The following is a 22,704-nucleotide window of genomic DNA, read 5'->3' as shown; positions in this document are numbered from 1 at the left end:
CTTGGGATATTTGACTGGGGGCATCTTTCCATGTGAACTTCACCGCCCAGCTGGGGGAGCTTATTTTATTTTAGTATTTATGTGCTGCCCCACAAACTCTAAAATATATAGGATTTTGACAAAAGCTAGAACCTCCAGGCAGGGACGCGGGTGGCGCTGTGGTCTAAACCACAGAGCCTAGGGCTTGCCGATCAGAAGGTCGGCGGTTTGAATCCCCACGACAGGGTGAGCTCCTGTTGCTCAGTCCCTGCTCCTCCCAACCTAGCAGTTCAAAACCACATCAAAAAGTGCAAGTAGATAAATAGGTACCGCTCCAGCGGGAAGGTAAACGGTGTTTCCGTGTGCTGCTCTGGTTTGCCAGGAGCGGCTTAGTCATGCTGGCCACATGACCTGGAAGCTGTACGCCGGCTCCCTTGGCCAATAAAGCGAGATGAGCGCCGCAACCCCAGAGCCTAGGGCTTGCCGATCAGAAGGTTGGCGGTTCAAATCCCCGCAACAGGGTGAGCTCCTGTTGCTCTGTCCTTGCTTCTGCCCACCTAGCAGTTCGAAAGCATGTCAAGTACAAGTAGATAAATAGGTACCACTCCGGCGGGAAGGTATACGTTTCCGTGCGCTGCTCTGGTTTGCCTGGAGCGGCTTAGTCATGCTGGCCACATGACCTGGAAAAACTGTCTGCGGACAAACCCTGGCTCCCTTGGCCTTTAAAGCGAGATGAGCACCATAGAGTCGTCCGCGACTGGCCCTAACGGTCAGGGGTCCCTTTACCTTTACTAGAACCTCTAGGCACTTTTAATAGCCTTTTTGACATATACAGTGGAACCATCCTTTTCAAGACCTCTCCCTCACAATCCCCGCTAATCAGGAAAGACACCAACAGCCATTACTTGCCCTTTGTTATTTCAACACACTATCAGTTTTGGGGTCCCCCCCACTTTTCATTTTCCTCTGTTGCTATAATGGTTCTCTCTGTTTTATAATACATTATAAAATGAAATACATAAACCTTTACCCCCGCCAAAAAAAGTAGGCACACAATTTGCAACATTAGTATAAAGTTACACCAAGCGTTGCTTAAAAATCCAATAAAACACGAAATGCAACACACAGAAAGTATAAATCGTCAGAGTGGTCTAAAAACAGCAATGGGTCAGCAAATCCCTGGGCGCGCGGACACGATTTTTTTAATGGGTGGCGAAAAAAATGCACTAATGTGCTTCGTAATCTTTTGCTGGGCAAGGATCGCGCAGGGGGAAGCGCGTGCCCTCTTCGCTGCCAACCCAGCCTCCCTCTCTCTCTCTCCTTCCTCCTCCTCCCCTCCCTCGCTCGCTCGCACCCCTTTCCTCGCACCGGACTGGAAACCTCACATTGCGTAAGATCCCGGGCCGGCCACGCCCATCGGGGGGAATTTCGCGGTTGTGAGATCACTCCCTCCGCCGCCCGCGAGATGCTATATAATTCCCACCCCCCGCCAAGTTGCAATCGGCAGACGGAGACGGAACGTTTAGGATCGGTGGCCTCCGCAGCGATCGTGGCGGACTGAGGATGCTGGACGTAGACTACGCGCAGTGAGTGAACCGGGGGTTGAAGTGTTTTCGATTATGGAGAGAGGGGCGCACACACAAATATATGGCATCATCTGCCCTGGTTTTTTTGTTCTTAATTCTTTAAAGTGGTCTCCGAGCATGTGCAGAGTATTTTTTTTCCAAAGCACCCATTTGCCTACGCCTCCCGCATTTGGAGATGGGGCGTTGTTTCATTTTTAAAACTTTGATCCCTGGGTCTGGGAGTTGCTCTTCTTCTCCCAACTCGCTTCTCCGTCGGTGGCTGCTTGCCGGCTGCGAAAGTTGGGCAAAAAGTCTTTGCCCCGAGGCTCATACAAAGGGTGGAGGGAGGTGCGCCCGAGAGGAGCAGAGGACTCCTCTAAGGTCGGGGCAGGTTGGCTGCGTTCCCGAACTCCTGGGTTCTTTGCAGGAGGGAAATCGGCCAGGGGAAGCGGGGTGCCTGTTCGGACCCCGGAATTCTCTGAATAGGAACAACGATTTTGTTAAAGCCGAGAACGGACCTCAGCACAGAGCTAACTAAAAACTAACTGCATCAAGCGCACACGTTGGGAGTCCACAAAAAGGCTCAAGAGGCAGAATTTTGGATTCCTAGCGTTTCTGGGCTGGGGGAGCAGTTTTGTATAAAGACAGCCAGGCTGCTATCACTTCATATTATTGTTATGCTTGGATCCCACCCTCTTAGGACTTCAGGGCAGTCCATAGGCTTTTTCTCCTTCTCCACACAACAGCCCTGCGAGGAAGGCGAGGCTGAGTGTTAGCTTTTTGCCCAAGTTCACCACCCAATGTGGTTCATGGGATAGTTGGGATAGCTTGCTCAGTGTTAGCAGGACACTGCTCATCTCAGGGTCTTGAGTTTGAGCCTCACGTTGGGCAAAAGATTCCTGCATTGCAGGGGGTTGGACTAGTTGACCCTCGGGGTCCCTTCCACCTCTTAACAATTTGATGATTCTCTAACTTGGGATCTGAACCCAGGGCGTCTCCTGCCTAAGCCCAACACGACTCACCACATGGTCTCTCTAATTTACTGTCAGTTGCGAAAAGTAGGGGGCTGGAGGAGAAAGAACACGCAGTGGGAAGCGTGTGTCAATTTTTTATGCCGTGGGGGCTTTATCCTTGGTCACTTTGTGGACAAGGATCCATGCCTTATGCCTGGAAAGTTCCTGGAAACGCCAGTATTTAGGGCTGCTGCTTGTCTCTTAAGGCAGTTTGCCGCCAACATTTTCAAACGGGGCTCCTTTGCAAGGCAGGACCTGCTGTAAGGAGAAAAGTTCTCTGGTATAACTTTTCCCACCATGCTGGGCAAAACTTCAGCTGCTGAATTCCAACTCCCCACCCCACCCCATTTATTTTATTTCATTTTATTTTATTTTTTGCAACAGTGAAAATGCTCAGAGACTTTACACTTTAAATACGGTGACCCTACTCCAAATTTAGCAGCCCCTTTCTGCCCCAATTTATTTGCAATCTAATATTGGGTGCTTTTGAACGCCCCACCCCAAGCGCACCCCAACCTCAACTTTCTCCTCTCACTTTCCTTCCCCTCCTCTTGCCTGTTATGCAAATGCTGAGGTGGGGAAAGCTAGATTTGAATATTTCCTCGGCTCACAAAAGTGTGACTGTGAGGGGGTTGGGGTGGCGCCTTGTATGAGGGGAGGGTGTGGAGCTTCCTTGTCCAGCTTTTTCCATCCCAAATGTTGGGTATACTGTATAGTATAATCCACAGCCCTCCTGCCCTCAGCATTGATTGAGCCAGTTTTAATACCTGCCAACTGAGGCCCACATTGACACCATATGTGATAAAGTGCAACCGAGACCCCTTTACAAACAGCCATGGCTTCCCTCAGAGAATTCTGGGAACTGTAGTTTGTCAAGCGTTCTGAGAGTTGCAGATCTACAATTTTTCAGAGTGGTTTAACAATTGGTTCTTCTTCACTGGGAATCAGAGCTCTGGAAAGGGAACAGGGGTCTGCCAAAGGTCCCAGGGTTCAATCCCCATCAGCGCCGGGAGCGAATCCTGCCTGAAACCCCGAAGAGTGGCTGCCAGTCAGTGTAGACAAAACTGGTCTAAATGGAGCAAACGGGTCTCACTCAGTATAAGGCAGCAGCTTCCTATGGGCCCGCAAAAACTGATCTGTTTTTAAGCACCCTGTGAAATAACTGAGAGGGACAACGTGCCTTCCCATTACAGCGGTACCTTGGGTTACAGACGCTTCAGGTTACACACTCCGCTAACCCAGAAATAGTGCTTCAGGTTAAGAACTTTGCTTCAGGATAAGAACAGAAATCGTGCTCTGGCAGTGCGGCAGCAGCAGGAGGCCCCATTAGCTAAAGTGGTGCTTCAGGTTAAGAACAGTTTCAGGTTAAGAACGGACCTCTGGAATGAATTAAGTACTTAACCCGAGGTACCACTGTACTTAATTCGTTCCGGAGGTCCGTTGTTAACCTGAAACTGTTCTTAACCTGAAGCAGCACTTTAGCTAATGGGACCTCCCGCTGCTGTTGCGTGATTTCTGTTCTCATCCTGAAGCAAAGTTCTTAACCCGAGGCAATATTTCTGGGATAGCGGAGTCTGTAACCTGAAGCGTATATAAACTGAAGCGTATGTAACTCGAGGTACCACTGTAGAGAGCCCCTCGAGGTAAATAAACCCTGTTTATTTCTTGTTTAGGGTCTTCCTCTTGCTGCAGCAATTGAATTACTCAAGAGATAGGTGCCCGTCGCCCCGATTTCCCCATCTGGTATATTTTATCCTACCTCTGTCCCATTTCTCCATAACCAATAATACCCCATTTCCGCCGACATCTCCGCCACCACTTTCTCCAGCGCTGGCCCAAGACATTTTGCAGCTTGAGGTAGAAGAGGAAATGGTCTCCACCCACCCACGCTCTGTGATTCAAGGTGCATAAAGGCCAGCGGAGCTATTTTGGCACCTGAGGCAGAAAAAAAACCCCACCTTTTCTCTGGAAGTAGGAAAAAAAATAGTACAAATAAATAACAATGGGCTGCCTTTCCATGACATTAATTTGCCCCTCAGAGTTTCAATACCTGAACACCCTTCATGGAAGATGTCTATAATGCTACTGAACAGCAGTTGCTGGGCTCCACAGGAAGGAGGGGAAGATGCTTTGTGCTCAAATCTTGCTTGCTGGTTTTCTACAGGCACCTGAAGACCCTCCAAGTTGTCCCTGTTTTCCAGGGACATTCTCGGATTTGCAGAAGCCATCCCGGTTTCTGATTTGATCCCAGCACGTTCCGTTTTTCCTTGGGACCGTCCCTATTTTCATCAGATAAATGTTGGAGGGTATGGGGTTATTTGACCCCTTGAACCAAAGAGATGAGTAACTTGACAACTTTTGGAATACATCTGAAGGCAGCCCTGTAGAGGGAAGTTTTTTTAAATGTTTTAGTTTGTGTGTGCAGCACACAAAACATTTTAAAAACTTCCCTCTACAGAGCTGCCTTCAGATGTATTCCAAAAGTTGTCAAGTTACTTATCTCTTTGGCTCGGTGGTTGCCTAACTCCACACCGTCCAACATTTATCTGATGAAAATAGGGACAGTCCCAAGGAAAAGCGGGACATGCCGGGATCAAATCAGAAACCGGGATGGCTTCTGCAAATCCAGGACTGTCCCTGGAAAACAAAATATATTTATGTTGGAAGCTGGTCAGACTGGCTGGGGCAACCCAATAAGATGTGTGGGGTATAAATAAGTAAAATTATCATTATGGAATGGGACGTCCCTATTTTCATTAGAGAAATGTTGGAGGGTTTGTGGTTGGAGAACAGCCCCACACAATTCAGAGATGTGCAAATTTCTTACGTGCTTAAAACTAAAATTCCTAGGATTCTTTCCCCCCCCCCCCGGGGTGTGTGTGTGAGGGGGCACTTTAAATGTGTGCTGCATGAAAGTAAGTTCCCTGACACGTCTTGCCTTCATTGTATTTGCCAGTTTAACCTCTGACTGTGATCTCCCTTTATCTGTCCTCCCCTCCCCGTCTGTTTCCCTTTTTAATCTTTTTCTAAAGTCCCCTCCCTCTCTTTGCTGTGTATCTCTATTTCCCATCAGAAACATTTTGAAGAGGTCTGACTTTTATCACTTGGCGTTTTTGTTTCTCTAGTACTTTCAGGGCTCCCAAAAGCGCTTTGTGACAAATCCTCCAAAAGTGGCCCAACAAGGCAGGTCACTTACTATGCCCATTTTGCAGATTTATGGCGGGAACTGAGGCCGAGAGAGGGTGACTTGTTCAAGGCTGCCCTCCTAGATGCATTTGACTTTGGCTTAACACACACAGCTATAAAAATGGATACTGTAGCGTGTGTTGGGATATCTGTCCCTAGCGCAGTGTAGGGAAGAGGATATGAGGCCTTCTGGGTATTTGGCACAGGATACGAGTTATCATTAAGCCAGAGAAACCCACCATATTCCTGGGGCAGGTAACAATATTTTGGGGGGTTTCACAATCAGGGCTTTGAAACTGGGCCTAAGGCCAACATTTAGGCTGCTGCACAAACTGAGAATATAGGTATGATTTAATGGGAACTGTTGAGGCTTTTACCTTTGGGCTCTGACACTTGGACCCACACAAGTGTTGTGCTTTCAGATGTATTCCAGGAAATATCAGTATTTACACACACACACACACACACACACACACACCTGGTTTCCACAATGTTTTCAGGCGTGGCTCCTGAACAAAACAGGACATGCCAAAGAGAAATTTCCAGTGGCCAAGGCAGTGCATTTGGCTACGGGAGAGATCCACATCTGTGCCACATCTGCTGTGAAGCCTCAGTTTTCTGTCTCCTAGATCAGGCACGTCCAGCTGGTAGATCACTGGTAGATCACTGGCTCCCCTAGAAAAAGCTCAACAACTTTGACCTGAACCCCCAAAAAGGGGGTAGATCACTGCCAGTTTTTAGATTGCAGTCTCTTGAGAGTTGGTCACCCCTGTCCTAGATGCTCAAATGTCTCACTTGGAAAACAAAGAAGGGAAGTTATTTTGGCTCAGTTAACATTTGGGTACTCAACATTGTGGGTTGTAGGGATGGCAAACCTGTACAGTGGTACTTCGGGTTACATACGCTTCAGGTTACAGACACCGCTAACCCAGAAATAGTACCTCAAGTTAAGAACTTTGTTTCAGGATGAGAACAGATATCGTGTTCTGGTGGCATGGTGGCAGCAGGAGGCCCCATTAGCTAAAGTGGTGCTTCAGGTTAAGAACAGTTTCAGGTTAAGGACGGACCTCCGGGACGAATTAAGTACTTAACCCGAGGTACCACTGTATAGTACATCAGCCCTAGGCAACATGACCTCTGATTAGGGGCCACAGGTTCCCCACCTGTCTATTGACAGGGGTGCTTATGATTCACACATGCACAGTCAGTTCCCTGCTCTGACTTGAGTCTCAATTTTGGTGTGACAGGGTAGGTCTAGACCATATCTGGGGAGCTCTTGCTAAACTACAACTCCCATCATCCCTGGCCATTGACCTTCCTTGCTGATAGGAGTTGTAGTTCAGCAGCATTTGGAGGTTTCCCACACCTGCTCTATAAGCTTCCCCACCCCTCCAGGTTCCTGAGCTTTACTGTGTAGGTGCCCTCTTTTTGAGGGTGTATGAATTATTGGGAACATATCCCTGAAGAAATAATTATGCATTTTCAAGAAAAATAATGTGCAGTGCAATTTGACCAAGCAGCCCCAAACCTCAATATACCTGCCTCCGTCTGTAAAATGGGAACAATGCTTCCTTGTTTCTTTCCTCTTCTGTGGGGATGAAAGATTCAAACCCGATAAATATAATAAATCCCTTTGCAAGGAAGAAGTGGCACTTAGATAATTAGTAACTAGCAGAACAGCAAGCCTTAATTGGTTTAATTGCTAGTTTAGCAGCGACTAGGGCTGTCACTCAAATCTTGATCATCAGTTTCTGTTGGTAGAATATATAGGATGGTGCTGTAAATGTGTCTGTTAATAGTGATGATGATGATGATGATAAAATCTGCTAACCAATTTCCCTTCTGTCTTGGCAGGTTTGAGGGGTCCCAGTATGGCTATATGGTAAGTATGTGGCCCAGAATCCTTGCCTTTTACTGGTCTGAGTGAGAGAAGAGGATTTCAAAGTGGGACTTTGTTGAGAGCTGTGTAGCTCAGAAGCCAAGATGGAAACGTAAGAGTCGGACCATTGGCTCATCTAGCTCATATGGCCTACACTGGCTGGCAGCAGCTTTCCAGGGTTCCAAACAGGGGGAATTCCCAGCCCTACCTAGAGATACTGGGGGGTTGAATCTGGGGCCATTCACATGTGCTCTTAACCACAGGCTTTCCTTTCGTTTTCTTAGTGGAAGCAGAAGGTGGGTTTAGAGACTGGGAGTCTTCCTGGGTTCTTCTTGCATTTGAGGGTGTGGAGTGAAGGGGTTTTAATGTTGCTCACAGGCCTGCTTGTCGTCTTCCCAGTTTCCCAGCGGCTGCATCTATGACCTGGACTCTTGCAAACAAGAACCCACGTTTGCTTCCTGCCTTGGAGACCCCGAGAGCTCCCCAGGTAAGGCATGTCTTAGTGCTGGGGAGTGGCTGCTCAGAATGTCTGGGGCAACTTGAACCGATGGGTGGGGTATAAGTAATAAATTATTATTATTATTATTATTATTATTATTATTATTATTATTATCATTATCATCAGTGTTATTTTTCTAGAAAAGGAGGTGCTGGAGCTCACCATTAACTTCTCCCATGCTCTCTTCCCTGAGAGGTACTGGAGCTGAGCTCTGGCTGAAAAAAGCCGTTACTATTATTATTATTATTATTACTACTACTACTACAACTACTACAGGAGCCAGGAGACAGGGTTGCACACACAGTATACATTTAAAGCACATGACGCCCACGCCCCCGGCTTCAAGAATCCTGGGGAGAACTGTAGTTTACTTCTCACAGCACCCTTACAAACTACGGTTCTCAGAATTGTTTGGGGATTGCTTTAAATGTATGGTGTGCGCACAGCCGCATGCAAACTAATTGTAGGAGGCATATTATATACCACGTGGGTACAACTTGGACCATGTTGATGGGAATAGGGAGTCCCAGTGTTGTGAGGGCACCAGGTTGACTACCCTTCCTCTACATACTGAATGAACAAATGTAAGTTCTTGTTCTCTCACTGGCCGATTTGCATGTGACCCTCTTTTGCCTAGCCGTTAAGAGGGCCTGCAGAAGAGTCATGTATGGCTTTCCTGTTTAGAACAGACGAGTCTCTCTCTCTCTCTCTCTCTCTCTCTCTCTCTCTCTCTCTCTCTCCCTTCCTCCCCCCTCCCCACCTGCCCCGCTCGCTTGCGCAATCTGCATTTAATCGGAGGCTGCCATCTGATTTCTGGGATGTGCTTGCATCTATACAGGCCTTGGTGGGGGCCTGCCACAGATAGGCACTCTGTATTATTTGCAGAGAGAGAGATACTGTGTTTGGGCTTTGTAGACTCGCTGGAAGTTGCCTGAAGATCAGGATAATCCAATCTGGGGCTGGCCTGCCACTTTTGATCTCTGGCACCAAGTTGCCAATCTACTCTGGTGTACCCTTAATGTGCAACCCAGCCAGATGGGCAGGGTATACATAATAAAATTATTATAATCCAGCGAGCGACCGCCCACCCAGCATCTGCTTCCTGCCACATCTGCAGTGTAGTTTTGCTGCATGAGACAGAGCTGATGTGTAGATCTGGCAGCTTATCAGTATGTGTTCTTTGTTTGGTTTTTTATTCTGCCTTTCACCCAAGAAGCTCACAGCCTGGCTAGTTTGATGAGCCTTCCCACTCCTGCTCAGCAGTCAATAATAATAATAATAATAATAATAATAATAATAATAATAATAATTTTATTATTTGTTGCAACAGCCACTCTGGGCAGCTTCCAGCACATACAAAACATAATAAAACAATAAGCATTAAAAACTTCCCCATACACGGGTGCCTTCAGATGTCTTCTAAAGGCCATCTCCTTGACATCTGATTGGGAAGCCGTTCCACAGGGCGGGTGCCACTACTGAGAAGGCCCTCTGCCTGGTTCCCTGTAACCTTACTTCTGGCAGGGAGGGAACTGCCAGAAAGCCCTTGGAGCTGGATCTCAGCGTTCGGGCTGAACCCTTCCGCCTTTCAAGCAACACCCTCCACACACCAACCCACCCCTGGCCTCTGCATAAGTGAGCTGGTGTGTCGGGTTCTTAAGAGTGTCAGGATTAGGGCCTGGGGAGGCCAGGGCTCAAAACCCCACTTGGCTACAGAGCTCACTGGCAGGGCTGTCTTAAGCATACGTGGCACGGGGTGCAAAGATCCACCCACCCTCCTCTCAGGTTGGCCAGTCCCAGGCACGCAGGAGGGTGGACCTGGCCAGCCACCTCAGCATCTCACTGGCTCGGTTGCCCCCAAACTCACAGCGCAGAGCTGCCCACAGCAGAAGAGCCTGCCACAGGGCTCCGACCGATGGGCGGGCTCTTCCCTGACTCAACTCTCGGGCCCCGGACTCTCAGCCTGGCGCCCCTGAGAGCCTGACCCCCGGGTGCCCTGCACCCCTAGCACCTATGGGTAAGACTGGCCCTTGAGCCAGTCACTACCTCGCAGGGTGGTTGTTGGGGTTGCGCCAGGAGGGAGCGAGAACCATTTACGCCGCCTCGAGCTCCTTGGGTGGGAAGGCGAGGCGTATAAATGCAGTATGAGGAATACATATATGGCACCGCAGAATTGGAGCTTTGGGAGGATCATCAAGTCTGACTCCCTGCCATGCAGGAATATGCAGCTGTCCCATACAGGGAGCGAACTTGCCAGATCTTTTCCAAAAGCAGACAGTGGACTGAAGCGATCAAACTGCTCCAGAATGTGTCTCTGTGGTTTTCCGCACACATACCCCTATGGGTTTTTTTTTTATTTACTTTGCCTTTCTTCTGTTACGGGATTCAAAGTTAACACACAACTTAGTCTCTGCTCCAGGCGTTGACCAGGCTTGGACTTGCTTTAGCTTCAGGCCATTTGGCCTCATCGCTTGCCTCCCAGCCATGCCCAAGGACTTCCTTTATTCTTGCCCGTCTTAAGGGGCAAATACGCCCACAATGTACTTGTTTTATGCTGACGGCCTGCAGCTGTACACCTTCCTTTCTAATCTCACTACCATTTCTGACTAGATGCCCTCTCGTTATCTTAAGCTTCATTTGTCCAGAAAATAATTATTCCTCGCTCTCCTTTTCTCTCCTGCTGGGGGTCGCATTCAGTCTTTCCTTCCCCCAAACCTTCCCTTTTCTGTTCAAGCTACTGCAAAACATAAAAATGAGAGTTCTCCATCCCACTCCCTTCTACCCTGCCGGCCCCTGCTCCAGAAATGTGTTATTATTAATTATAATTAAATGTCTAGATTGCCCTTCATCCGAAGATCACAACATAAAAGTACAAAATGAGAACACAAACAAACAAAAACAAACCGATATCCCCACCACCACCACCACAATAACATTTAAAAGGCCGTGAAATGTTTCATCCGTCAAAGGTCTGGTTATAGAGAAATGTATTCCCCTGGCGCCTAAAGGTATGTAATGAAGGTGCTAGGAGAGCCTCACTGGGGAGAGCATTTCACAAATCGGGAGCCAATGCGGAAAAGGCCCTGTTCTCAGGTTGCCACCTTCCAGACCTCTTGCAGAGGAGGCACATGAAGACAGGCCTCAAATAATGATTGCTGGGTTCAGGTCACTTCATATGGGGAGAGGAGGTCCTTGAGGAAAAGGCAAAAAGTAACTTGCCATTCCCAAATCTTTCCAATTGCTAAATCCCATTCTTTTCTTCTTGTCCCTTTCTTCTGCGGTGGCACTGGCTGATTGTCTTTTTTTTAACGGTAGCGGCTAGAGTGCTGGACTCGGACCTAGGAGACCCGGGTTCGAATTTCCGCTCAGCAATGAAGCCTGCTGGGTGACTTTGAGCCAGCCACCTTGAGCTCCTTGGAGGACTATAGCTGTTATAATAAATAAATATTCTCTCCCAGTTTGACTTGCTACCATTTTCTGCTCATCCTTCTTACCATTTTCTAAGGCTTCAGTTCTCTTATCTGATCCGGGTTTAATCTGCTACTCTTCCTTTTTGTTTTTTTTCAAACCCTTTGCTCTTTGGCTCCTTCTTTATCTCTCTTTTATTTGCCTTCTATCATTCTCTTAGTTCAGCCCCACTCCCTTAACTCAGAAGAGGATTTCAGCGGGAAGCTGCTTTCTGCGATGACACTAGGGAAGACTGAGGATGAGGGCAGGAAATGCTGCCTGCAAAATCCTGGCTCCATCTCACTCCCCTCTTCTCCTCCCCCTATTTTTTATTGTTGGCGTAACCCAGAAAGAACAGCTGCATATTCCTTCATTGCAGAGGGTTGAACTAGATGATCCTCAAGATCTCTTCCAACTCTACAGTTCTGTGATTCTATGAAGCAGCATTGGCTCACATTAAGAATATTCCATCCTGCAACAAAAATGTGTGTGTGTGTCCCCAAATAGATATCTAATGTAGACTGACAATGATAAGATATACGTTCAACTGCAGAAAGGGGGAGTAAGATCTTCAGACTACTTAGCAATGGATGGTGGGTCTTCATCCTGCCAACTTTGAAGTACAGCTGTCACATCCATCTTTTGTTGTTGTTTAGTCGTTTAGTCGTGTCCGACTCTTCTTGACCCCATGGACCAGAGCACGCCAGGCACTCCTGTCTTTCACTGCCTCCCGCAGTTTGGTCAAACTCATGCTGGTAGCTTTGAGAACACTGTCCAACCATCTCGTCCTCTGTCGTCCCCTTCTCCTTGTGCCTTCCATCTTTCCCAACATCAGGGTCTTTTCCAGGGAGTCTTCTCTTCTCATGAGGCGGCCAAAGTCTTGGAGCCTCAGCTTCACCATCTGTCCTTCCAGTGAGCACTCAGGGCTGATTTCCTTAAGAATGGAGAGGTTTGATCTTCTTGCAGTCCATGGGACTCTCAAGAGTCTCCTCCAGCACCATAATTCAAAAGCATCAATTCTTTGGCGATCAGCCTTCAATATGGTCCAGCTCTCAGTTCCATACATCACTACTGGGAAAACCATAGCTTTAACTATACAGACCTTTGTTGGCAAGGTGATGTCTCTGCTTTTTAAGATCCGTCTTTAGTGCAATTTTATTTCGAGACTCTTTTGTTTTGTTTTGTTTTGTAATGCCACTTTTCAGAGCCTGTTTGGGCTATATAAAGTGAGACATAAGTATTTGAAGTATATTATACTTTCATCACAGCTACAGAGCAATTCTATCCATGTTTAAAGGTAAAGGGACCCCTGACCATTAGGTCCAGTCGACCGACTCTGGGGTTGCGGCGCTCATCTCGCTTTACTGGCCGAGGGAGCCGGCGTACAGCTTCTGGGTCATGTGGCCAGCATGACTAAGCTGCTTCTGGCGAACCAGAGCAGCACACGGAAACGCCGTTTACCTTCCCCCCCGGAGCGGTACCTATTTATCTACTTGCACTTTGATGTGCTTTCGAATTGCTAGGTTAGCAGGACCGAGCAATGGGAGCTTGCCCCATCGCGGGGATTCGAACCACCGACCTTCTGATCGGCAAGTCCTAGGCACTGTGGTTAACTCACAGCACCACGGAAAATCCTAGTAAATTAAATGGGGTTTTTATTCCCTGGTTAATGGGATTAGGATTGCGGCCTAAACTTTGCACTACACTGTTTCAGGTTCCTCTTTTGCTTGCTTCTCTGCTCCCTCTAACACAGCATTTTTAAAAAAAATAAATAGCTTTCGACAAGGTATGTCTTCTCCCAAGGCTTTGGCCTCTACTCCTTGCCTTTCCTTCTCTGTTCTCCTATTTCTTCAAGGTAATACAGCCCCAAATGTATTCTACAAACCCTGGGGCTCTCCTAAGCCTTCTAATATCTTTTTCTTCTGTACGGCATTTTGATTGGATAAGAATTCACATTCAGAGAAGTGAGTTCACTCTTTGGAGATAGGGTCTGGATATTGGTTTCAAAAACTGTGCCCTCCAATGGAGAGAGGAGAGATTCCGGGCCTGCAGCCAGTACTGTATGTACCTGCTGTTCCCTATGCAAAATCGATGGCTTAAGGCATTTGCACACAGAAGAAAAGCCTTTGTAGCCTGAGCTGAGTAATACAACCCTCAACCCTCCTGCTCTCATACCCAAGAGATCCAAGTGGATGTTGGGAGTGATGGCTCCAGGATTCACAAAGCAGAGAAGGGGAAACAGGAGGAGGGAAAGCTACCAAGGCAACTTTTTGAAGGGCAGAGACTGGTTCATTAGAACAGATGGAGCACTGCCCACTCACTCTGCTTCACACCCTTCTTGAGTAAAATCATAGAACTGTAGAGTTGGAACGGGACCCCCCAGGGTCATCTAGTCCAACCCCCTGCAATGCAGGAATCTTAGCTAAAGCATCCATGACAGATGGCCCCATCCAACCTCTGCTTTAAAAACCTCCAAGGAAGGAGAGCCAACAACCTCCTGAGGCAAACCGTTCCGCTGCCAAACAGCTCTTACTGTCCAAAAGTTCCTCCTGATGTTTACAGTGTTACCTCAGGTTACAGACTCTGCTAACCCAGAAATAGTACCTCGGGTTAAGAACTTTGCTTCAGGATGTGAACAGAAATCATGCGGCGGCGGCAGTGGGACGCCCCATTAGCTAAAGTGGTACCTCAGGTTAAGAACAGTTTCAGGTTAAGGTACCACTGTAGTTGGAATCACCTTTCTAGTACAGTGGTACCTCTGGTTAAGAACTTAATTCGTTCCGGAGGTCTGTCCTTAAGCTGAAACTGTTCTTAACTTGAGGTACCACTTTAGCTAATGAGGCCTCCTGCTGCCACCGCCATGCAATTTCTGTTGTTATCCTGAAGTAAAGTTCTTAACCCGAGGTACTACTTCCGGGTTAGCGGAGTCTGTAACCTGAAGCGTTTGTAACCCGAGGTACCACTGTAACGTGAAGCCCTTGGAAGAGAAAGTCCAGGTATAGGGTGGTATATAAATTCAATAAATGAAAATAAATGAAATGAAAGTCCTGCCCTCCAGAGCAGGAGAAAACAAGGCTTGCTCCATCTTCGAGGTGACAGGCTTGCTCCATCTTCCAGGTGACAGCTGTCGAGATATTTGGCGATGGCTATTGTGTCTCCTTTCTCGCAGGCTAAACATACCCAGCTCCTTCAACCGTTCCTCATAAGGCTTGGCTTCTTGACCCTTGACCGTCTTAGTTCCCCTCCTCTGCGTACATTCCAGCTTGTCAACATCCTTCCTAAATTATGGTGTCCAGAATTGGACACCGTATTCCAGGTGTTGTTGTTTTTTTGGCCTGGCTGGAATTTGTCCTCTGAGAATATCTCTTGCTTGCCTGGGTTAGAGGAGTGCTTGTTTGTGTACATGTAAACTAGCCCACTTTACAACGTTTACATCCATTGCCCTACCCACATTTGACGCTGGCATTTGCCCACCACTAGCATGCGGCCCCTGAAAGCTTGCTGAGCCCAGGGAATGTGGCCCCCGGGCTATGAAAGGTCCCCTGCTCCTGACTCGTTGGCTTGTTCTCTTGGGTCTCCTTTCTGACGTCGCATCCCCTTGCTTTTCAGAGTCTTGCATGAACTGGCTGGAGATGCAGGAGCCTGGCTATGAAGGCTATGAGATGGGGCAGCTGGCCCAGCTGCAGAATGTCCAAGTCTCCTACCTGCATAGTTCTTACCCGCAGCTCTCCATGGATTCTGTCTACAGCCAGGAGGGAGTGGTACCCACGCAGAACATGTGCCTCGCACCCAAGGAAGACTACAACACCCAGGTGAAGGCGGCGCCTAGTCCATTTGGGGTGGGGCGACAGAGAGCCAGGACCTGGGAAGGGAGTGGGGTCTATGGGTTTTGGGAATGGGAAGCCAGGGGACCTGGGTTCTCAGATCTGGTATTGGAGCTTGGTGGGTAAGACAAAGTGCTGCTGGGTGCCAGTGAGTTCTTTTTATTTTATTTTAAAGTTTTTATTTGACTTTACAAATTCATTCACACAGATAATGTTTTTGCATCATCATCATCATCAATCTTTATTACGGTCCAGAGACCCAACAAATCATTACAAAGTAATACACAATTCATACAGCCTACCTCCAGGTTAAACAAGCATTTTGTTCAAAATATAGGGATCATTGGTTCTTGCAACCACCGATAAAAACTTTGCCACTGCTAATGTTCTAGTGTTTGTCCGGTCTTCCCATAGGAACCTGACATAGTGAGCCTCTGATTTTCCCGGGAAAGGTACCAGCAAGGGTAATATCAGTTCAGCCCTGGCTTGCTCATATTTTGCACAGTGCAACAAAATATGTTTTATGGAATCGATGTCTTGAGCACATGAGCAAAGTCTGTCCTGGTAGGAAACTCCTCTCAACCTGCCATCCAACACTGCAGGAGGAAAGACGTTTAGTCTGGCTTTGGTGAAAAGCCTTCGATAATTTGGTACTGTCAGGTTTTTAATGTAAGATGATAACTTAAAGACATGCCCATATTGTACTCCTACTGCCAGCGGACTACAGACTGCGTGTGATTGAGATCGCAAGTCACTGTGTGCATTATCCCATAATCTTTGCTTTAACATCTTTAGGGTGCCTTCATAACCCAGGTAATACAGTTGGGGGGGGAGGGTGACAGACCAATAGAGGTGGCTGTTCTTGCAGATATTAAAACTTTACACACGATTCTTCCAAATCCTAGGGCTTCCCTCCTTCGCTCCATGGGTTCTTTAAGTAACTTTTTCAACTGCATATTATAAGTCCATCTAATTTACAACCCTCCATTGTATCCAAAGTCTATTTATCATTGCAAGAGTTATTTAGAACCTGACAAAAGAGTTGAAGTGTTTACAGTGGTCCTTCAAATACAATCTATATGTATCCCATTCTCTGTTGAAGTTTTGATCCTCCTGATTTCTGATTTTCCCAGTTAATCTTGCCATCTCTGCATAGTCCAGTAATTTCATCTGCCAGTCCGCCCTAGTAGGTATCTTATCATCTTTCCAGCTCTGGGCAAGCAGCATCCTTGCAGCTGTTGTACATAAACAGGGTGCCAATAGTCTTGGTAACACTCAGACTAGGGCCGGGCAATATCTAGTTTTCAACATTGTGATATATCACCAGCTAAACATATATAAATATACTAATATATCACAATGTCTGAAATAAGGATGGAGCTATGTAGAGGCACTAGCTGGCTTCACAGTTTTTCCAGTGTCATGATTTTTTTATGGCGCCTGCTCATGTGATTTGCTGCCCCCTGCATTAGGCAGGGGAGGGCTGAGCTGACGGAGTTAACAGAGGCTGCAGGAATCAAGAGGAAGCATTGGCTGGCTTCACGGTTTTCCTCACATTATGGTTTTTTTGCATAGCGCACATACACAACATGATTCACAATATATTGCCACATCAAAAATTATGAAACCGATAGCACGATATGGACTTCCAAACCGGCTTTGGATGATATATCAATCTATTGCCCAGCCCTAACCAGGGGACGCGGGTGGCGCTGTGGGTAAAACCTCAGCGCCTAGGACTTGCCAATCGCATGGTCGGCGGTTGGAATCCCCGCGGTGGGGTGCGCTCCCGTCGTTCGGTCCCAGCGCCTGCCAACCTAGCAGTTCGAAAGCACCTCCGGCTGCAAGTAGATAAATAGGGACCGCTTACCAGCGGGAAGGTAAACGGCGTTCTGTGTGCTGCGCTGGCTCACCAGATGTAGCTTGTCACGCTGGCCACGTGACCCGGAAGTGTCTGCGGACAGTGCTGGCTCCCGGCCTATAGAGTGAGATGAGCGCACAACCCTAGAGTCTGGCAAGACTGGCCCGTACAGGCAGTGGTACCTTTACCTTTACCTTTAACCCAGACCACACATTTATAGCCCTCTCATACCGCTTTAACAGCCACGGAGACTCCTGGGAACTGTAGTTTGGTCTTGTTGCTGGGGATTATGATTCTGTGAGATCAGCACCTCTAGCAAGCAACAGTTCCCAGGATCTCCATGGCTGTTAAAGTGGTATGAGGGTGCTATAAAAGACTGTTTAAGACGGTATATGCAAGCTTTAAATGTACTGGTGTGTAGATGTGGCCCCAGATTAATCTGAAACAGAAAAAGGGGTTATCTGTTTTGCCTTATCTGGGTTCTGTAGCTGTAGTCCAAAGCTGTAGCCATGGGGGGTGAGTGGTTTTGATAAGAGGAAAATGGCATCTGAGGGGAAAGATTAACTACTCTCTCCCCCCAGGCACCACTGCTCTGATCAAATTGGTAGGTCCTCTCATCATAACATTCAATAAGAACCTTCTAGATCAGGCGAATGGTTCCTTTATAGTCTAGTATCCTGTCCTCCCAGTGCCTAGTCAGATGCTTGCGGTAAACTGAGATGTAGGACCCAAGCTCAATAAACATCCTGCCCTCCTAAGAATACCAGGAACAGGTATTCAGAAGGATTACTGCCTCTGACAGCCATCTTGGCTAGCAGCAACTGATAGCGTTATCCTCCCCAATCGCCCTATCTCCCATTCTCCCCCTGCTGCTACTGTTTGTCAAAAAGTAAACAAAGCACCAAGGAGATCCTATCACAGTTTTCCTGCGTAATGTATCATTTGGGTCCTAACACATAGCGACACTCAACAAAATTTTCCTAGTCCCTAATGAGAGAACTCAGCCAGGGCTCTGGCCAGCCTAGATCAGGAGTCTTCTATGGGGAAGGAAAAAATAACCCCTTTTCCCCCCCTTCCTGTATCACCCAAAGGCTCAGGTGGGGGGTTGTTTTTGATTGTTACTGTGTTGTGTATTTTTGTGTTTTTATATTGTAAACTACCCTGTGATCTTCGGATGAAGGGTACTATAGACATTAAATGAATGAATGAGAACAGTAGGGGAATCCCACCATGGCCTTCTTGTGTAACATGTAGTTTGGTACTAACTTCCTGGGCAAGGACGTTCCACTTTGGCTAACGAATGCTGTGGGTTTTTTACCCCTCCATCCCATGGACATCTACAGATTTACCTCCCCTACGAGCAGTACCCTCTTCCCAGGGAAGTGCCTAGCCCCTCGTCGGAAGAAGAGGAATTCCACGGGGAGAGTCGGAACCTGGAGGTGTCCTCCGACAGCGACTTGGATGAGAATCTCTCGCCTGGTTTTGATTCAGGTGGGTGCCTCCATCCCGTGTTTTCAGCACCCAGCAAGACCGTGCATCTTGTGTGTATGTTTCTGCACACACATGCAGAAATACTCACTGTATGTCAAGAAGTAAATCGGTGAAGTTGAGAGGATGTTGCTGCCCAGGGGTTGTGCGCTGCCCCCTGCCCCCAAAAGAGCCACCACTTATAGGGTACTGCCAAGAAGGCTGGTGTTTTGCCTGAAAGAGTCCTTGAGTTTGCAGTCTCTGATCTCCCAGCTAAAGTGGGCCCACAGAGGGTGCCTTGTCTGAGCACCCACAAAACCCTGGAGCCAACACTATGTTTATCATACCAAAAAGGGATGCGAGTGGCGCTGTGGTCTAAACCACTGAGCCTCTTGGGCTTGCCGATCAGAAGGTCGGCGGTTCAAATCCCCGCGACGGGGTGAGCTCCTGTTGCTCTGCCCAGCTCCTGCCAACCTAGCAGTTTGAAAGCACACCAGCGCAAGTAGATAAATAGGTACCACTGTGGCAGGAAGGTAAACGGCATTTCCGTGTGCTCTCGTTACCCTCATGGTGTTCTGTAGCGCCAGAAGCGGTTTAGTCCTGCTGGCCACAAGACCCGGAAAGCTGTGGACAAACGCCGCCTCCCTCGGCCTGAAAGCAAGATGAGTGCTGCAACCCCATAGTCGCCTTTTTACGTTTGCCATGCCATATAAAAATATAATAGAACCATAAACATTAAAAACTTCCCTATACAGGGCTGGCTTCATAGGTCTTCTAAGGGTTCTATAGCTATTCATCTCCTTGACATCTGATGCGAGGGCATTCCACAGGGTGGGTGCCACTACCAAGAAGGCCCTCTGCCTGGTTCCCTGTAACCTCACTTCTCGCAGTGAGGGAACCGCCAGAAGGCCCTCAGAGCTAGATCTCAGTGTCTGGGCTGAATGACAGGGTTGGAGACGCTCCTTCAGGTACCCTCAATAGGCATGATGGCTATTTTCTTAACCTCCACTGAACGCCAGTTGCTGGGCATGGAGAGCATTGCGCTGATGATTTTTGTTTGTCTGTCGCCCTCCGCAGGCTCCCGACGGAAGTTGCGCCTCTACCAGTTCCTGCTGGAGCTCCTTGAGCGCGGCGACATGAAGGAATGCGTGTGGTGGGTGCACCGCGACGCAGGGATCTTCCAGTTCTCCTCGAAGCACAAGGAGCTCCTGGCGCATCGCTGGGGACAGCAGAAGGGCAACCGCAAGAAGATGACCTATCAGAAAATGGCTCGGGCGCTACGCAACTACAGCAAGACGGGCGAAATTCGCAAGGTCAAGAAGAAGCTCACCTACCAGTTTGGGACCACTCTGCTGGCGCAGTCGGCCACCTCCTAAACTCCACCCACCCGCCTGCTGCAAGAATACGGGGCTGGGGCCATTAATAATGACTGGACCTCCATTCTCTGCCTTCTCCAGACCACCCGCTTTCTGGTGCCTTCAACCAAACTGTGTGAAAGAATCTAGGCTGGGTGGGAAGAGATGTGAAGACCCAAATCAGGGTGGGTGGGCTCCAGTAGGTTGCAGTCAGGGAGGCCAGGTGTGAAGGCACCGAGATCTTCCACCAGAGGGGTGGGAGATATGCACTTTAGCGGAAATCGGGCTGCTTGGACTGTCATGGTAGGGCTGTCATGGTAGGGTGAGGGTAAAGTATGATACAGCAGAGGTGGAGCGAAGCATTCTGGGATCCTTAGGAGGCTATTGGCTTTGCCTGGGTTGATTGGGAGGGCTCTTTCAGCAGGGCCTGGTCCATATTTTTCCTTTGTGGAGTACGGAAAAAAGGGGGTGTGGGGAGGTTAATCACAGTACGGGGGAGGCAAAGGGGTCCATGTGGTTACCTTCTGATGAGGTGGGGGGGGACTACGCTGTGAAATAGGAACCAGGTGGGTGGTGGTACTCTGTGTGGGTTGGTGGATTTGCTCTGCTGGACTGGGGCCAAAGTCTGGTCTGAGGGGTGTCACTGAGGTCACTCTCTGCCCCCCCTTCCACCCTGGCTAGCAGTTTAAAACTGGTAGTTTTAAAACAGAAGGAGCTTTTGTGAGTATTTATGCAAGGTGCTGGGATTTCTAGAAGCAGCATATTGCTTTGCTTAGGTGGGGCAGAGGAACCAAAAATTCTTGTCCAGGAGTTCTGTCTGTGTGTATATGTATATATATGTAGGCAAGATGTTTATTTAATGCCATAGGTCTGGGGGTTTGGTTGGATTTCAGTCTCCTGAAGGGTTTGTTTGTTTGTTTTTGTACAAAATCTGCTTATTATTTTTTAAATGGATCTCTTCTGTATAAATTGTAAAATTTGCAAATAAATTTTTAAGGAGTTTGGCTAATTTGGAGGGGGTCGTTAAATCCTTGTTCTGGAGTGATGGGCAGTGGGAGGCTGTGAATTGCAGTGTCCATCAACTTTGGAGGGGGGTGAGCTCCCTCAAATATTTTATGGGGTGGGGCGTGAAGAGACCTCCTTGGCCCCTAGGAATTGGTTTGTACACTCATGGCAGAAGCGAGCTTTGAACGAGATGCTTAGCCGCTCAAGCCTACACCATTGCATGTAACGGATTCTATTTTGGGGACTCTTTTTTTAAACATTGCACTCCATCCCGGCTTACATCTAACTCCAGATCTTTTGCAGAGCGAGACTACAAAAATATTCTTATGGATTAACTTGTCTTTAGATATGCTTTCAGTGCTCCAGAGCAGATTGTGCAAAGACTTCTTGGCATCCTTGCAAGACCACGAGCTTTTCCCGCTGTCCCTTGGGAGATATCCTGGGACTTAGCATCTACACAGCGGGTTGGGCAGAGAAGTCACTGTCTCCCTCCCAACCCATTGCTATAGCAAGGAGGAAATATCGTCCTCTCTGCTTTTCAGATTGATCCTAAAAGCAGAGATGGCACTTTCCCCTTCTCTCTGTGATGCTGGGCTGAATGGAGAAGAACCTCTTGGACCAGACTAGCACTGCAGTGGGGGAATACTTCTCTCCCCCCCCCCCCAATGCTACGGATTTGTACAAATCAGCTGAGGATGAGCTGGGAGGGGAAACACAGAATGTGTGCATGTTGGGGTGTGTGTGACTACACTCACTCGGGTCACACAGCTCCCTGGAGGCATTGCAAAATGGCAATGACTGAAAAAGCTGAACTACTCTTATGTTGCATACACACCACAAACACATTCCCCACCCACCCACCCCCACCAAAAAATGATAATTCTTGGAACTTTAGAATGTGAAGGGTACTGGAAATTGTAGCATTGTGAGGGGCAAACTACAGTTGAGTGAAGCCAGTGGAAGACAGGAGTGCCTGGCGAGCTCTGGTCCATGGGGTCATGAAGAGTCGGACACAACTAAACAACAACAACAATGTGCTTTAAATATATAGTGCATATGCAGTGACGAGGCAGAGTTTTATCCGGCGTGTAGAGGAAGGAAGACTTTGGCAGTCTTTCCAAAAAGGAGCAGCGGTTTATAAAATGAAGGCATCGCCCCCAAAAGAGAGAAGAGAACACCAGATGGAAACAGACACAATGGGCATCGTTTAAACAGGAATACAATTCATGTTACCATTGTGGCAGAAAACAGAGACCAGGCAAGTTGGCCTGTTCTCTAGGTTCTAGCTTTGCGCTTCTGGTTCAAAGCAGACTTGAATCGGCAAGCCCTTCCAAAAGAGGATTATTGTCTTCTGTAAAGTGAGTAAAGGTAATGGTAAAGGGACCCCTGACCATTAGGTCCAGTCGTAGCTGACTCGGGTTGCAGCGCTCATCTCGCTTTACTGGCCGAGGGAGCCGGCGTACAGCTTCCAGGTCATGTGGCCAGCATGACTAAGCCGCTTCTGGTGAACCAGAGCAGTGCACGGAAACGCCGTTTACCTTCCCGCCGGAGCGGTACCTATTTATCTACTTGCACGTTGACGTGCTTTCGAACTGCTAGGTGGGCAGGAGCAGGGACCAAGCAA

The 22,704-nt window shown here is 48.1% G+C and overlaps 1 protein-coding gene across 1 annotated transcript; it reads left to right on the top strand.

The window, feature by feature from the left end:
* The first annotated feature begins 1,267 nt into the window (after positions 1-1,267).
* Positions 1,268-21,084, top strand: SPIB (Spi-B transcription factor). The gene is made up of 6 exons (XM_080977082.1): positions 1,268-1,565; positions 7,598-7,625; positions 8,022-8,109; positions 15,178-15,380; positions 18,597-18,744; positions 19,798-21,084. Exons 1-6 carry the CDS (start codon positions 1,543-1,545, stop codon positions 20,094-20,096), a joined length of 789 nt encoding a protein of 262 aa, XP_080833208.1. The 5' UTR covers positions 1,268-1,542; the 3' UTR covers positions 20,097-21,084.
* The last annotated feature ends 1,620 nt before the right edge of the window (positions 21,085-22,704 follow it).

The sequence above is a fragment of the Podarcis pityusensis genome (genome assembly GCF_964106645.2).
Source record: "Podarcis pityusensis genome assembly, chromosome: 13".
Taxonomy (NCBI): domain Eukaryota; kingdom Metazoa; phylum Chordata; class Lepidosauria; order Squamata; family Lacertidae; genus Podarcis; species Podarcis pityusensis.
This window is presented reverse-complemented; position numbering and strand designations above follow the sequence as displayed.